Source organism: Leucoraja erinacea, chromosome 23, assembly GCF_028641065.1.
Source record: "Leucoraja erinacea ecotype New England chromosome 23, Leri_hhj_1, whole genome shotgun sequence".
Lineage (NCBI taxonomy): Eukaryota > Metazoa > Chordata > Chondrichthyes > Rajiformes > Rajidae > Leucoraja > Leucoraja erinaceus.
This window is the reverse complement of record NC_073399.1, coordinates 18894883-18911943: the sequence shown is the minus strand read 5'-3', so window position 1 is coordinate 18911943 and position 17061 is coordinate 18894883. Positions and strand designations below refer to the sequence as shown.

The window sequence follows — 17061 nt, the reverse complement described above, 5'->3', positions numbered from 1 at the left end:
TCTTTGCTTCCTGTTTGCCAACCAGTTCTCTATCCACATCAATACTGAACCCCCAATGCCGTGTGCTTTAAGTTTGTATACTAATCTCTTATGTGGGACCTTGTCAAAAGCCTTCTGGAAGTCCAGATACACCACATCCACTGGTTCTCCCCTATCCACGCTACTAGTTACATCCTCGAAAAATTCTATAAGATTCGTCAGACATGATTTACCTTTCGTAAATCCATGCTGACTTTGTCCAATGATTTCACCACTTTCCAAATGTGCTGCTATCCCATCTTTAATAACTGACTAGCAGTTTCCCCACTACCGATGTTAGACTAACTGGTCTGTAATTCCCCGTTTTCTCTCTCCCTCCCTTCTTAAAAAGTGGGGTTACGTTTGCTACCCGCCAATCCTCACACAATAGCTCAACTCTGCACAAAATGTCTGCCTGTTCATTCAGTCTGCAGTCAACTGATAGCAAGGAGTCACCTCTCTCAGACCTTAGGACAAACGCACAGACAGGCACACAGTCAGACGCACACACAGACACATGCAGACACACGCACACAGCCACACACGCAGACACACGCACACAGATATGCACAAAGACATACACACATAGACACACGCAGACACACACACGCAGAAACACACACAGACACACATGCAAACACACATGCACAGAGGCACACACGCACAGACACACAGACACGCACACAGACACACGCAGCCACACACACGCAGACACATGCACACAGATATGCACAAAGACACACGCACAGACACACACACACGCGCACACACACACAGACACACACACACGCAGACACATGCACACAGATATGCACACAGACACGCACACACACACACACAGACACACGCAGACACACACACACAGACACACACAGACACACAGACACACATGCAAACACACATGCACACAGGCACACACAGACACACACGCAGACACACACGCACACAGACACACCCGCACAGACACACACTCACAGACACACATGCACACAGACACACACGCACAGACACACCCGCACAGACACACGCAAAGACACGCACGCACAGACACGCACGCACAGACACACACGCACGCACAGACACGCACACACAGACACACATGCACACAGACACAAACAGACGCATACAGACACACACACACTCACAGACACACATGCACACAGACACATACGCACACAGACACACGCACAGCCACACACACACAGACTCACACGAACACAGACACACACGCACAGACACAGACACACACAAACAAACACACATGCATACACACATGCAGACATGCACACACACACACATGCACAGACACACGCACAGGCACACTCACACGACAGACACGCACACAGACACACACACGCACACAGATTGAAGAGTGAAGGGTCTCGACCCGAAACGTCATCCAATCCTTCTCTCCACACACACACATGCAGACCCACACCCACACACACACAGACACACACAGACACACACACGCACACACACACACACAGACACACACGCAGCCACACACGTACGTAGGCAGACACGCACACACCACACACATGCTCAAGTAAATATAAACATTTGACCACATTTTGAGCAAAGCAATGATGAGAGTTTTCCAACCCTTCCCGTCACTCGCCAAGGAACTCCCCAGCTCAGGCCGACCCCCTGGACGCAGACTCCGGCCCCGCTGGCCACAGCTACTTGTCCCCCAGGGTTGGCCGGTGTCCCGCGATTGCTTACCACCTGTCCCGGGATGACGGTGAAGGTGGACGACTCGCTCTGCGGCTTGGCCGCCGACAACGATGAGACAGAGGCTCTCATTGTTTTGGGGACCCTGTTAGCCCGGATCTCCATCTTTGACCGGATGTTCTGTGGGAGGGAGATTGCAGGGAAAGGTTATCCGTGAGGGAAGCAAACATCTCTGTACAACATGCCAAGGTGGCAGTAGTGCAGCAAGATGCACATGACACGGTGGTAGCAGAAGTAGATTCACCTGGCATATCATGTTACCACATGAGAGGTGCTCCAGGCTACTCTCTGCAATGAGAATGTGGAGCAGGGGGGTAATATTACACTATAGTTTGCACATCAAAGATATAGCTTTACAAAGTGTGTGAACATGAGGGGGACAACATTGCCATACAGCACAGAACGAGGCCCTTGGGCCCAACATCCATGCTGACTAAGATGCCTATCTAAGCTAGTCCCATTCGCCTCCATATTGCCCATATCCCTCTAAACCTCTCCTATCCATGCATCTGTCCAAACGTCTTTTAAATGTTGTTGTAACTGCACAAACTATCTCCCCTGGCAGCTCGTTCTATGTACCCAACTCCCTCTGAGTAAAAAATATTGCCCCTCAGTTTCCTATTAAATCTTGGCCCTCTCTCCTTAAGCCATAGAATCATCGAGTCATACACCGTGGAAACAGGCCCTTCGGCCCAACTTGCCCTTGCTGACCAACATGCCAAATCCACTCTTGTTCCATCTGCCTGCATTCGGTACATATCGCTCTAAACCTATCGTATCCATGTATCTGTCTAACTGTCTGTTAAACTTTGCAATAGTCTCAGCTTCAACTACCTACTCCGGCAGCTTGTTCCATTCACCCATCAGCCTTTGTGTAAAAACGTTGCCTCTCAGGTTCCCATAAAATCTTTCACCCCTCACCTTAAACCTATGTCCTCTGGTTCTCAATTCCCCACCTCTTGGTACAAGACTGTGCATTTACCTGATCTATTCCTCTCATGATTGTCTACACATCTGTAAGATCACCTCTCATCCTCTTGCACACCAAGGAATAGAGTCCTAGCCTGCTCAACCTCTCCCTATAGATCAGTCCTTGCAACATGCTCATAAATCTTCTATGCACCTTTCCAGCTTAACAACATCTTTCCTACAATAGTGTGACCAAAACGGTACATAATATTCGAAGTATGACCTCACCAATGTCTTGTACAACTGCAGTTGGAATATAATGTAGCAAACAGTGGAGACGTGGATTTTTGCAGTAGGAATAAAGGCCTAGACTATGTTCTAAATGGGGTGAGAATCCAGAAATCGGAGGTGCAAAGGGACTTGGGAATGCTGATGCAGGATTCCCAAAAAGCTAATCTGCAAGTCGAATCGGTAGTAAAGAAAGCAAACTCAATGCTAGCATTTATTTCAAGAGGCCTTGTATACAAAAACAGAGATGTGATTTGAGGCTCTATAAGGCACTGGTGAGGCCGCATTTGGAATATTGTGAGCAATTTTGGGCCGCATATCTGAGGAAGGATGTGCTGGCTCTGGAGAGGGTCCAGAGAAGGTTTACAAGAATGATCCCATGAATGAGTAGGTTAACCTATGATGAGCGTTTGTCGGCACTGGGCCTGTACTCACTGGAGTTTAGTAGAATGAGGGGGGGGGGGCTCATTGAAACAGGCAGAATAGTGAAAGACTTGGATAGAGTGGATGTGGAGAGGATGTTTCCACTAGTGGGAGAGTCTCAGATTAGAGGTCAGAGCCTCAGAATTAAAGGACGTTCTTTTAGGAAGATGAGGAGAAATTTATTTAGTCAGAGGGTGGTGAATCTGTGGAATTATTTTACCACAGAAGGCTGTGGAGGCCAAGTCAGTGGATATTTTTTAAAGCAGAAATAGATTCTTGATTAGTACTGAGGTTATGTGGAAAAGGCAGGAGAATGGGGTTAGGAGGGAGTGATAGATCAGCCCTGATTAAATGGTGGAGTAGACTTGATGGGCCGACTCCTATTCCTTATGACCTTATGAACATGACCTCCAAACTGCGTTACTCAATACTCTGACTGATGAAATCCTTCCTGACCAAACCAATGGTGTCCAGATTTTGATTCCTCTACCCTGGGTTAAAGAGTCTGTGCATTCACTGGATCCATCCCCCTCTGTAGTACATTTAGTCCAGAGATAGTTGTGGGAGGGCTTACCTCAAATGCATGGCGCAGCAGGTCGAGTATATTGGACGAGTCCTCTTGCAGCTGCCCGATATCAGACACTGGAAAATACTTGCTCAATTTCTGGATTTAAAAAACACAAGACCCATTATAAAGTAAAATCCCCACTGGTCTGCTATCCAAAGCAGCACCCGCAGAGAGACCTCGATCCTTTGGATAAATGGCTTGGTTGGTTTCCAAAGAAAAATTAATTACCAAGTGAATTATCGCAAGTGTCTATTACTGATAGATTACTCTCCAATAGAACTATCTATCTCCAATAGAATCTCCTTATATATTCTGTGCATCATGAATGCAGGATACAAATATTAACCATTTCACTCTCCAATGCTCATTGCTTTGCTTGTAACCGCACATTCTGCAACCTGTATCAGCAACAACACAAACAGTGTTGCAATATCTAGCAACATGTAAAGTCTCTTCTTCTGAAAAGGAGGTTTCACACTATGGACTGTGAAAACGCCAAGAAATAAATGGACCTTTGCAATACGAACCACAGTTTACCTCTTGAAATACCTAATAGTCTAAATCTAGAATACTGCTTAAAATACAGTTAACTCACGTTATAACGGACCATAAGGGGGAATGGTGTCCATTGTTGCCGCTTGTCCGCTATAACAGAGTAAGGGATTCACTCCAACCACATAGTGGTCACTGCATGAAACAACGTTGTTTTCAAATACAAAGTTCTTTTTAACCACTAAAAGTCTATTGTTGTTACTGCAAGCTAAAAATACTAAAGGCAATTTCAATGCCTTTAATTTCAATGCCTTGTCAATTTCTACGCCTTGTCAATTTCAACACCTTGCCAATGTCAATGCCTTGTCAATGTCAATGCCTTGTCAATTTCAATGCCTTGTCAATTTCAATGCCTTGTCAATTTCAATGCCTTGTCAATTTCAATGCCTTGTCAATTTCAATGCCTTGTCAATCTAGTATAAATCTGTTATAAGGAGGTCTGTACTAACCAGGGTTAGAGATTAGCTACATGATCTATGCCGAATAGCTACTCTGAGTGCTATGTTGCAGGACATTGCATCAGGTGAACTACATGTGCTAAATAGCTCCTTGCACATGTTAATCTATTCCCAGAAGTTTGCTTCACTCATTTCAATGGGAAGAATTTCAGAAGTGATGATAACTGCAGCTGCCATGACATGGAGCTATCCACCGAGGATGAATTTCTACTGGAAATTAATTAATTTGTACAACTAGCCTTGCTCTATTAAATGCAACCTTTGATGCATGACATTCACTGTGATACACCTAAGACCCATGGAGACCCTGCCTGTCATTATCCTGATTAATATCTTACCTCATAGTAGGAATATGAATGGTTAGTAACAGCAAAGATAGGAATAATGCCATGCTTGCTGAGAAGGCGTATCAGAGTTGGGATGGAAGGGTAGTCTTGCTCGGTATCCTGGGTGTAACTGCCACTGTTGTCCAAATGACATTGCTCATCATTCCTTTCCAAGATGCCCGAGAGGACATTGGAGCCGTCAGCTTCATAATGAAAGGCAGATTCAGTCGAGAAGACCAGCAGATGGGTGCTGTCAGGCCTCCAACCTATGTCACCCTGCAACAAGAAAAACTCTCCTCAGGACAGAAGCCAAGTCAACCAGAAGCAGGGGACATTACAGGAAGGGAAGATCCGAAAATACCACAGGAAATAACATTTCTAACATCTTTCTCAAAAGGAAAACAGTTGTTCAGCACTCCCACATCACAGTGTATCAGCACGAGAGCAGGGAGATCTTGATTAAACCAGAGATGAACATAAAAAGCTGGAGTAACTCAGCGGGTCAGGCAGCTTCTCTGGAGAAAAGGAACAGGTGACGTTTCGGCTCAAGACCCTTCTTCAGACTGAGAGTCAGGGGAGAGGGAAACGAGGGATATGGCAAGGTACACGGAACAAATGAATAAAAGATATGCAAAAGGACAAATCAAAGCCAGGTGAGGTGGAGCCCACAATGGCCCATTGCGCATAGAATTAGTGGGTATGGATATTTATCTGTAATATCCTATATATGATCAGTTGGATAGGTTCCATCACAAAATAACTGAGATTACAGATTATGCTGTAATGTTATTCAACTCTAACACAGGTATGGCAATGTACAACAATGGAATGCATACAAGCTTGTACAAGTCTGCTGCTATGCAATGCTGTAGTGAAGTACTGTTGTTACAGGGCTCTCACTGTTTAAAACTGAGGTACAGTACTGGTGGGGACAGGTCTGTCACTGTATAACACTGGGGTACAGTACTGGTGGGGACGGGTCCGTCACTGTATAACACTGGGGTACTCTACCTCAGTTTTGTAAAGGTTAACAGGCTGTTTCATTTAACAGTTGCCGCATATCCAGATATCAGTCTCAGCTCCTCCCCCGAGGGGAATAATTCCTGACTATGCAGCAATATATTTCATCGGCTATAACATCAGACTTAGCTTATCCCATAATCTTTTAAACTCATAGTGCACCATATGGAAACATTTCTTCATTCATGCAAGTTTTCCCAGCTATGTATTACCGGGGGGGATCTAAGCTAACCCCCACATCAGCCAAGATACCAGGCCCAGAACAGAATGCAAAACCCCAGAACGGGTTGATGACGTAGAGCGCTGTGCCACTAACTAATTTGATTCCGTTTGTGCTCCAGCTCTTCTCAGAGGAACACCATTGCAGGATATAGTTCTCAGCATTGTAGAGCACCAGTTACATAGACAAAGTCTAATGTTCGCAAATGGGGTAGTGAATCGGACAGCACTTTAGTTTGTGGAAGGACCGTTCAGAAGCCTGATAACAGAGGGGAAGAAGCTATGGTTGTACATATAAGTATAGATGTTGGGAGGTCATTGAGTGTAGTAGATGGGAGGTCATGTTACAGTTGGCCACATTTGGAGTAATGTGTTCAGTTTTAGTCACCCCATTATCGGAAAGATGATAAACTGGAAAGGAAGCAAAGAAGATTTACAAGGATGTTGCAGGACTCAATGGCCTGAGTTATAGGGAGTGGTTAAGCAGGCAAAGACTTTAGTCCCTGGAGTGTAGGAGGATGAGGAGTGATCTTATGGAGGTGTATAGATCATGAGAGGATTATTTAGGGTAAGTCTAATATATGGAAATATATGTATTTCGGGCTGGCAGAAGACATCCAGTTGAGGCAGGTACTATCACAACGTTTATGAAACATATGGACAGGTACATGAATAGGAAAGGTTTAGAGGGACATGGGCCAAATGGGACTGGTGTAAATGGTCGGCATGGGAACGCTGGGCAGAAGAGCCTGTTTCCACCCTGAATGACTCTACGACTCAAGGTTAATTTGTGCAACAGTGCAGTGGTGACGGTGTGAAAGTGGGAGGGGTGGTGTGATCTGTATCCTAGGAACAACCGTGTTTCCATGCTGTATCTTTAAACTAAACTAAACAATGAAAAAGTAGTATCTAACCTGCTTATACACACTAATGCCATAGGACAATAACTATCTTCATATTCAGTAATAAGCTATCTGCATGTTATCAAACATAAAAGCTAAATGTTTAGCCAAGAAACTCAATCCCAATGTCACATGAAAATCTAAAATATTTCATCTCCAGCCGCAACATTTTACACCTCATATATTTCATTCTGCCCCTGCGCACACAGATGAGGTCTAAAGGATCGAGACTCCAAGGGCAGACTCACCTTGCAGACTGCAACCTGCAGAATTGCATCAAATCCACCTTCAGGTGCGTCCATGTTGCCCGAGATTCTTTCCTTCTGCAGCTTCTCGATGAAACTGTTTACATTGCTGGTCAGAGGAATGACGTTCTTGAAGGAGAATGGGGCATCACTGTTTGGCCAAGGCTGCTTAAGTCTAGAACAAAAGAGAGGCCAGAAATTAAAGGATTCAGCTGGGAAAGTACGGACACAGGCTTAGGTTTATTATTATTACGTGTGGTGAAGTGAAAAGCTTTGTTTTGCATCAATCCAAACAGATCAGATAATACTATGCATCAATACAATCAAGCCAAACTCAAGTACAAACAGTGGCGCAGCGGTAGAGTTGCTGCTTTACGGTGCCGAAGACCCAGGTTCGATCCCAGATATGGGAGCTGTCTGTAGGGAGTTTGTACGTTCTCCCCGCGACCTGTGTGTGTCTTCTCCGGTGCTCTGGTTTCCTCCCGCACTCCAAAGATGTACAGGTTTGTAGGTTAATTAGCTTGGGTAAAATTGTAAGTTGTCCCTAGTGTGTGTAGGATAGTGTTAGTGTGTGCGCAGACTCAGAACCCTGTTTCCACGCTGTATCTCTAAACGACATGAAATTAAACTAAAATAAAGATAGAGCAAAGGGAAAGATACAGAGTGCCGAATATAGTTCTCAGCAGAGAAGCGCACAGTTACATCGACAAAGTCTAATGTTCACAAATGGGATGGAGGTGGATTGGACAGTACCCTAGCTTATGGAAGGATCGTTCAGAAGCCTAATAACAGAGGGGAAGAAGCTATGGTCCACTCTCTCCTTCAATCTGAGGATGGAACCCTGTGTCTGATACCAGTATCAAGAACTTAAATAATGCCAATTCTAGTAGTATCAGGATAGAATTAGCTGATGTGGACCAAGAAAATAGATGAAAGTTTAAAAAGATAGATCAGCAATGGCAGACATTTAAGCAGGTAATTTGTAAATCTTACTTAAGGTAAGATCGTGAGGACGAAACTGTCCGTGAATCTGGAGGTGTGCGTTTTCACGCTTCTATACCTTTTGTCTGATGGGAGAAGGGAAAACAGAGTGGCCGGTGTGCGACTCGTCCTTGATGGGCTTGCCAAGGCAAGATGAGGTATAATTGGAGTAAAAATGGGAGGGAGGTTGGTTTGTGTGATGGTCTGGGCCGCGTCCACAATTCTCTGCAATTTCTTGCGGTCTTGGATGGAGCCGTTTCCCAAACCAAGCTGTGATGCGTCCCGATACAAATGCTTTCTACGGCGCTTCTGAGACGTGTGTGAGAGTTGTTGGGGACATGCCGAACTTCCGAAGCCTTCTAAGGAAGGTGTGCTTTCTTGGCCATTGCTTCGATATGCTTCGGTCCAGGACAAGTTGCTGGTGATATTGATTTTGATTTGCATTTGATATAGAGCCACATAAAGGATGACTGCACAAGATACGAGTCTGGGCGGTTCGGGTAATAATAGTGACATGGAGGGGACAGAAAACAGAAATGCGGGAGGAATAGGTCACTTACGGATTGGCAAACAGTAACTATTGGGTGTAGCACCGTGCTGTTTATAATCTATGTGAATGACGGTCCACAATAGGCTGATGATACAAAGATACATTGGGTAGCCATTTGTGAAGAGGACACAAGGAGTCTGCATAGGGATACAGGTAGGGCATTTATTAATCCCGCCCTTGACTTTCCTTTTCTCGACAGGGAACAATCCCACACTAGGCTTTGCTATTTTGTTTCTGTGAGCGTCAGATCACCAAGGCTTTGTGACAACCGGTTGAGATGCGGTTGGGAGTTGTGAATTCAGCGTCGTGAAATGGACTTCCTGCACTCTGGACCCCTGAACTACAGCTGTAGTTGTAACGTCTTGTGACGGCGGCGAGCGTGAATGAGCGTGAATGAGCGCTCCTCCCATGTTCCACAATTAGCGGCTTGAAAGGCCGATTTAAGTTCTTTCTCAGCAGAGTGTGAAGCGGCTACACACGGCCTCTTATCACCATAAATCAGCTGCAGATTCCGCTGCACCACGGTAGAGGGGCTCATGTTTTATTGCAGGGAAAAATAGAGTGGTGGTGTGTAGCCAGCCCTGATCGTTAATAAAAGATATGCTCATGGGGAGAGAGGTATAAAGGATGGGAGAGACTGAAGGAGGCCGTGCAACGATGAGAGAGAGAGAGAGAGAGAGAGAATGAAGCGCAGAAAGAGGCAGATAAAGGGAGGGGAAGGTGGCCAAAGAGCGTGGGACAGAGACGGCAAACACAGACCAAAGCAGAGGGACAGAAAGACACAGAGAGAGTGCATGGGGGGGGGGGGGGGGGGGGGGGTCAAGAGAGAAAGGGAGAGAAGCAGAGTGGGAGGGGAGACAGAGCAGTGGAGTGGGAGGAGGAGGACGAGGAGAGGGGGAGGGAGGAAAGCGAGAGAAGGGGGAGTTTAGAGGGGGGGAGGGAAAGGGGGAAGGAGAGAGAGAGGGGGGGAGCGAAGGGGATGGGGGGGGGGGTGGGGGAGGGAGGGGGAGAGTGGGGGAGAGAGGGGGAGAGAGGGTAGAGAGAGGGGGAGGGGGAGGGGGAGAGAAAGAAAGGGGCAGAGGTCCTGAGAATTCTATGATTAATAACTAGTTAGATTTATTAATGCTGCCACGGTGCAAGTGTGCAAGGTGTTTCTGAGCTGCTGCTCACTGCTTTGATTGTGTATCCGCTGCATCAGTGACTCACTATCTTCACTGCCTGTGGACGGGACAAAGCTCCCATTCATCCCCGCTTCCCCACAGTGCCTGTCCATTGTAGCTGGGAGACAGCTATAACCCTGCTCTGGGCCCAGGGAGGGCAGGAGCATTCAGTGATAAACTTCTCCTGCTGCAGATCACATCATCCTTGCCACTCCCTCTCAATGTTGGTTCACAAAGTTTGTCTTTGGTTACTACATAAATCACAGCGAGGGCAGAAAACAGCACGCAATAAACGAGCTGCGATTGCCCCAACACTTCTACGTGCTGGATTTCATCTGAGCCTTGAAGTTGCCGTTCGAGTGATCTCATTGTTTCTGTCGCATCCCAGCTGAACGCTCGCGAAACTCCCACCTCCTTGTTTACCTAGTTCCTCCCTCCCTGCCCCTGTCCACATCGTTCCTATCTTCCTACCCTTCCCCTCATCAGTACACACCCTCTTCCTACCTTCTCATTCCTCCCACTCCACTCCCATACTCTCCACTCCCTCGATCCGCCCCACCCACCCTCTTCCCCCCTTCCCTTCTCTCTCTTCTCCTCCTCTCCCCTCCCATCCCCTACCCCCCCCCTCTCCTCCCGCCTTCTGTCCCCTCCCCCCCCCCCATCTCTCCCCTTCTTTTTCCCCTTCCCTTCCCCTTTCCCCTCTTCGCCTCCCTTCCCCTCACTTCCTCTCCCCCTCCCCTCATCTCCCCTTGTCCAGCCTACAGTCAGCCTCTGCTGAAGTGTCAACTTAAGGGGCTGTCCCACTATACGAGTTTACCCAAGAGTTCTCCCGAGTTTAAAAAAAATCAATCTCGTGGTAAGTACATAGAATGTACGTAGCGGGTACGTCGGAGCTCGGGGACGTCTCTTAGCGGCTCGTAACGCTAACGGCATTTACCCGGGAAACGCGGTTGAAAAATGTCCACGATAGCCCCGAGTACCTACGAGAGGCTAATACTGTAATTCTCAGAGTTCGAATCACGGAAAATTCAGGAGAACTCTTGAATTACCTCGTACAGTGGGACAGGTGCTTTACTGACCACACTCTCCCCCTACCCCCACCCCACTGTTCCTCTCTCCCTGCCACTCTATTTAAATATATGAGGTGTAATCTTCCTTGGCCTGCCAGTCCCTTTGTGATTAGTATGCTCACCAGTGCTCTCTTTCTTCTTAATGCTGTTCCAAACAGTTGATTTTGGTAAGCCTAAGGTTTGGCTGATGTCTCTAACAGTTTTATTCTTGTTTCTCAGCCTCATAATGGCTTTTTTGACTTTCATTGGCACAACTTTGGTTCTCATTTTGATAAATAGCAATAAAAGTTTCCAAAGGCGATGGAAAGACTGGAGGAAAGACTTGGTGCTGAGAGCTCTCTTACACCTGCATTAAGGAGGCAATTAAACACACCTGAGCAATTTCAAACGCCTGTGAAGCCATGTGTCCCAAACATTAAGGTGCCCTGAAATGGAGGGACAATGTATAAACACTGCTGTAATTTCTTAGGTGGGAGATGGCAATCTTCACATGGTCTGACGAATGCAATCAACCTGGCGTGCACAATCAAATAGAACACGTTGTCCTACAACTTTAGGCTGTGCACGCCATACGCAAGAAGGAGAAGAAGAAGGTGAAGCTTTAATTTCTACATGGTGAAACCAAAATATTTAAAAATGGCCTTTAATAAAATCTGACAATGTGCACTTTAACCACATGTGATTTTTTTTTTCTATTACAAATCTCAAATTGTGGAGTACAGAGGGAAATAAATAAATGATGAGTCTTTGCCACAAACATTATGGAGGGCACTGTACACAAGCAGGTGCTGTAATGCACTTACACACATGGTGACAACCTGCACACCACTCTGCCCTAGAGCCACAGTGGCTGAAACCCCAGTCTTACCTCAATGGCCTCATGTCTGTCTGTGGAACAGACACCTTGTCAACAAACTTCCCAAAGCCGATGGTGTAGTCATTCGACATGTTCTTCACTACATCAGCTGCCAATACAAAGAGTATACGTGCATTTAAATTGTGTTGTTACAACCGTCACAGTCCCAAAACTCTTTAGAACTAATGCATCCTTCAGAGTGTCGCCCCAGTTGAAACATAATAATAACTGCAGCCACATGACAGCGAGGTCCCTCAAACATTAATGTGAGAACGACCATATCATTTGCTTCGCTGAGGTCAAGTCATTTATTGTCATGTACGCAAATACCAGTGAGGTGCAGGTACGGTGAAAATCTTGCTGACTGCAGTATCACAGGCTCACAGATTCAGATGGCAGCCAAAAATAAATTATGCATACAAAATGTACAAACTATTCATAAATTATGCACAAATCGTGCATAAATCGTATGTAAATCATGCCTAAATCGTGCATAATTTGTGCATAAATTTTACGACTCTAAAAAGTGTGCAAAAAGACAAGATGTTTGATGTGGAATAAATAATGTCTGGTACGAGGGAAAAATATCACACCATAGAACTGCAGTTTGATAGATCCCAACCCGAAATATTCCCGCCACAGATGCTGTCTGACCCGCTGAGTTACTCCAGCACTTTGTGTTTTACACCATAGAACTAGAATTTACCTCAGAAGATACAAGGCCTTGGTCTAATATTTCGTCCGAATGATAAAATGGGGTTGGGGTTGTTTCCCCCTCAGGGCTGCACTAGAGTTTCTGGGATGGGGTCTCAATGACAAGGTACAACTCAGCCAAAAGCCTCAGCCCATATGGGGGAAGTGCTGACCCAGTAGTGAAGCTCCCTCTGATTATGGTGCTCTCAGTCCTTCAGGAAACAGTCACGACCCTACAAAGAGCTCAGCTGTCCGGCCTACGAGACACCTCTGCATGGTGACACAGCGGTAGAGTAGCTGCCTTACAGCGCTGGAGACATGGGTTCGATCCTGACTACGGGTGCTGTCTGTATGGAGTATGTATGTGGCCTGTGTGGGTTTCCACTGAGATCTTCGGTTTCCTCCCACACTCCAAAGACGTACAGGTTTGTCGGTGAATTGGCTAATATAAATATAAGGTACAAATATAAATTGTCCCTGGTGGATGTGGGATAGCTTCATGTCAGGGGGGGGGATCGCTGGCCAGTGCGGACTCGGTGGGCCGAAGACCCTGTTTCCGAACTGTATCTCTAAACTAAACTAAACCTACAGAATGGACCATTGATCACAAGACATAGGAACAGAATTGGGCCATTTGGTCCATCCAGCCTGCTCTGTAATTCAATCATGACTGATCTATTTTTCCTTCTCACCCCCCCCCCCCCCCCCATTCTCCTGCCTTCTTCCAGTAACCTTTGACGTTCTTACTAATCAAGAACTTCTCAAACTCCACTTTAAAAATGCCCAATAACTGCTTTCTCTGCCTTCTGTGGCAATAAATCCCAGATTCACCAACCTCTGGCTAAAGAAATCCTTCTCCATTCCAAAGGTACTTCCTTTTATTCTGAGGTTGTGCCCTCTGGACTTAGACTCTGCCACTGCTGGAAATATCCTCTCCACATCCACTCTATCCAGGCCTTTCATTATTCCACTGGGTTATGAGTGAAAGCAATGGAAGGGTCTGGCACTCACCCAGCCGAAGCCCCAACTTCTTCAAGTTGTCCAAATCATCCTGCATGGAGTAGGAGAAGTCCATGAGGAAGTAGAGGTCAATGGGAGATTCTAGTGGCTGGAACACCTCGAAGTTCAGGGTCCTCTCCTCTCCGGCCCTCAGGCTCATGGACACTTGCTGTGGTGAGATCTGGGTGCGTTTGCTACTGGTATCAATCCGAGTGCTCTGTGGAACAAAACACTTGCTTTACCTTCCTGCGTTCCACAGTTCAGGACATCCCCACGCGCCTCAGGGATGTGACACACATCCGCCTAGGTTCACTGTTATACTGCGGGTGTCATTATGGCCAGTGCACGCGTTGGGGGAGAGAGAGAGGGGGAGGGGCAGGGGCAGAGGGGGAGGGACAGAGGGGGGGAGGGGGGAGAGAGAGGGGGGGGTGGAGGGGGAGGGGGGGGAGGGGGAGGAAGGGGGGGAGAGAGAAGGGGAGAGAAAGAGGGGGGAGAGAGAGGGGGAGAGTAAGAGAGGGGGAGAGAGAGAGGGGGGTGAGAAATAATCAAACAGTGAGGACAGAGATAGATGGATAATTTTGGTCTACTTTCCTTGCTGAGGAATCAAAGATTCTGCTCTGTGGGAGACGTACCTGAATTATGTGCATCTCGGACTTCATTGCGACAATCTTTTTACAGCTGGACAAGAGATTGCTCGCTAGGTCACACCTGGGCAACGTGAAGTTCTTCAAAACAAGAAGCACCAGTTATTGCATCCTTCAGATCAGTGCCTGAAACACACCACTGCCCCTCACACCAACAGCCACTCCGGGGCCTCTAACCCCCTCCCGCCCAATGAGCGTGGTTTTGGTTACAGTGGCCACCCCCCTTCCCAATGCCCCTCGCTCCCAGGGCAGAGGTTTCAGTTTTGTCGGTCCTATTTTGTCAGCCATCAACTCAACGCCCAGCGTCCTCCATCTCCGCAGAGTTTTATAAGGACTCCCCAAAACCAGGGTTCTAGCTGACTGCACTCCCCCCCCCCCCCCCCCCCCCCCCCCCCCCCCACCCCCCCCCCCCCCCCCCCCCCCCCCCCCCCCCCCCCCCCCCCCCCCGTGTCCTTGTTCAGTGTGGAATTCCTTCCCCCAAAAGGAATGTTCTTTCCTCGAGACGGGGACATTCCAGTTCATGTTGCTACTGAGTGAGTTCAACAAAGATTCACCATCTTGTTCCAAGCCTGTCTATGGTTTGGGTAGGGACGACACAGTGGCTCAGCGGTAGAGCATTTGTTTCACAGCGGCGGAGACCCGGGTTCGATCCTGACCACGGGTGCTCTCTGTACGGAGTTTGTACATTCTCCATGTGATCGCCTGGGTTTTCTCAGGGTGCTCCAGATATGTATAATCCATAATCTCTTCATTCCCTGCATACCCATGTGCCTATCCAAAATACCCTTAACAACCACTCTTGTGTCTGCCTCAAGCACCACCTCTGGCAGCATGTTCCAGGCACCCAACAAACTCTGTAAAAAAATGCTCCTTTAAACTTTGCCCCTTCCTATTTTATAGCTGTTGCCCCATGAATGTGATTTAGCTTCATTCTTTAGTTTCATGACCTCAAACAGGTGCAATGTACTACTTGAGTTCAGTACACATGCCCAGCTGGCTTTATGAGTGAATGTGTAACATGTACAACAGTTTCACATTGCCCTGCAGTCTGTGACATGACCCTCCCTGCTCTCAATGTTCTGACAGGGTAGATTATTCTGGCTCATCACACAGTGATTCTGGCCCAGATTTAATGATACAGCACATTGTTCCCAACCACTGTTGCATGTTCTGTCAGATTTCCTGAACTGTTAACCTGGTTCAGATCTACAATGGATGCAGTTCGAAAGACAGATACAAAATGCTGGAGTAACTCCGCAGGTCAGGCAGCATCTCTGGAGAAAATTGAGACGCTGTTCCAAGCTGGCCTGGAGACACTTATTCACAAGATTATTCCCGATCAATGTCCAGTGGCTCATCGCTGGCCAGAGTTGCAGGCACAAGCATGGGCGGCACGGTGGTGCAGCGGTAGAGTTGCTGCCTCAGAGAACCGGGTTCGATCCTGACTATGCGTGCTTGCCTGTACGGAGTTCGTACGTTCTCCCCGTGACCTGCGTGGGTTTTCACTGAGATCTTTGGATTCCTCCCACACTGCACCAAAGGAAGTACAGGTTTGAACGGAGACGAGGAAACACTTTTTCTCACAGAGAGTGGTGAGTCTGTGGAATTCTCTGCCTCAGGGTGGTGGAGGCAGGTTCTCTGGATGCTTTCAAGAGAGAGCGAGATAGGGCTCTTAAAAATAGCGGTGTCAGGGGATATGGGGAGAAGGCAGGAACAGGGCACTGATTGGGGATGATCAGCCATAATCACATTGCATTGCGGTGCTGGCTCGAAGGGCCGAATGGCCTACTCCTGCACCGATTGTCTAATGACTCCTATTGTCTATTGTCTATTAATTGGCTTGGTGTAAATGTAAAACTGTCCCTAGTGTGTGTAGGGTAGTGTTAATGTGCAGGGATCGCTGGTCGGTGCGGACTCGTTGGGCTGAAGTGCCTCTTTCCGCTTTGTATCTCTAAAAATAAACTAAAGCATGTGAATGGTGAGGGCAGCCAGCCTGCTGTGGCCTGGAGAAGGGTGTGGGGAACGTACCTTGTCAGCACAGTATGAACAGTCCTCAGCCACTCTGATACACAAGGTGCAGGTCTTTGCTCGACTGGCAGTGCAGTGATTGCCTGAAGGCAAAAGAAAGTCAAATCAGGAAATAAGCAGGGGAGGGGAGCACAGAGGGACATCAAACCTATGCTGGTTAAAGGAACTTCTATCACAAAGGCAACAGCTGCTGGAATACCGTTTCTTGGGTGCAAGTGACCATGTGGCTGGCAAACTCTTTTGGCACCCCCTCCCCCTAAGGCTTCACAAGTTGTAGGAGTAGAATTAGGCCATTCGGCCCATCGAGTCTACTTCATCATTCAATCTTGGCTGACCTCTGCCACCAAATCCCATTTTCCTGCCTTCTTCCCCATCACCCCCATTCTAATCAAGGACTTGTCTATCACTGCCTTAAAAA

At 47.3% G+C, this 17061-nt stretch overlaps 1 protein-coding gene across 1 annotated transcript in view; it reads right to left on the bottom strand.

Annotated features, from left to right (window-relative positions):
* Window positions 1-17061, bottom strand: part of itgb4 (integrin, beta 4) — an 87725-nt gene that overhangs the window by 57576 nt on the left and 13088 nt on the right. Inside the window, exons 3-10 of the mRNA XM_055654009.1 lie at window positions 16644-16726; window positions 14604-14696; window positions 13984-14188; window positions 12292-12388; window positions 7666-7837; window positions 5289-5552; window positions 3947-4036; window positions 1744-1872 (exon numbers count right to left, since the gene is read on the bottom strand). Coding sequence (XP_055509984.1) covers window positions 1744-1872; window positions 3947-4036; window positions 5289-5552; window positions 7666-7837; window positions 12292-12388; window positions 13984-14188; window positions 14604-14696; window positions 16644-16726 — 1133 coding nt within the window. The remainder of the gene's footprint in view (window positions 1-1743; window positions 1873-3946; window positions 4037-5288; window positions 5553-7665; window positions 7838-12291; window positions 12389-13983; window positions 14189-14603; window positions 14697-16643; window positions 16727-17061) is intronic.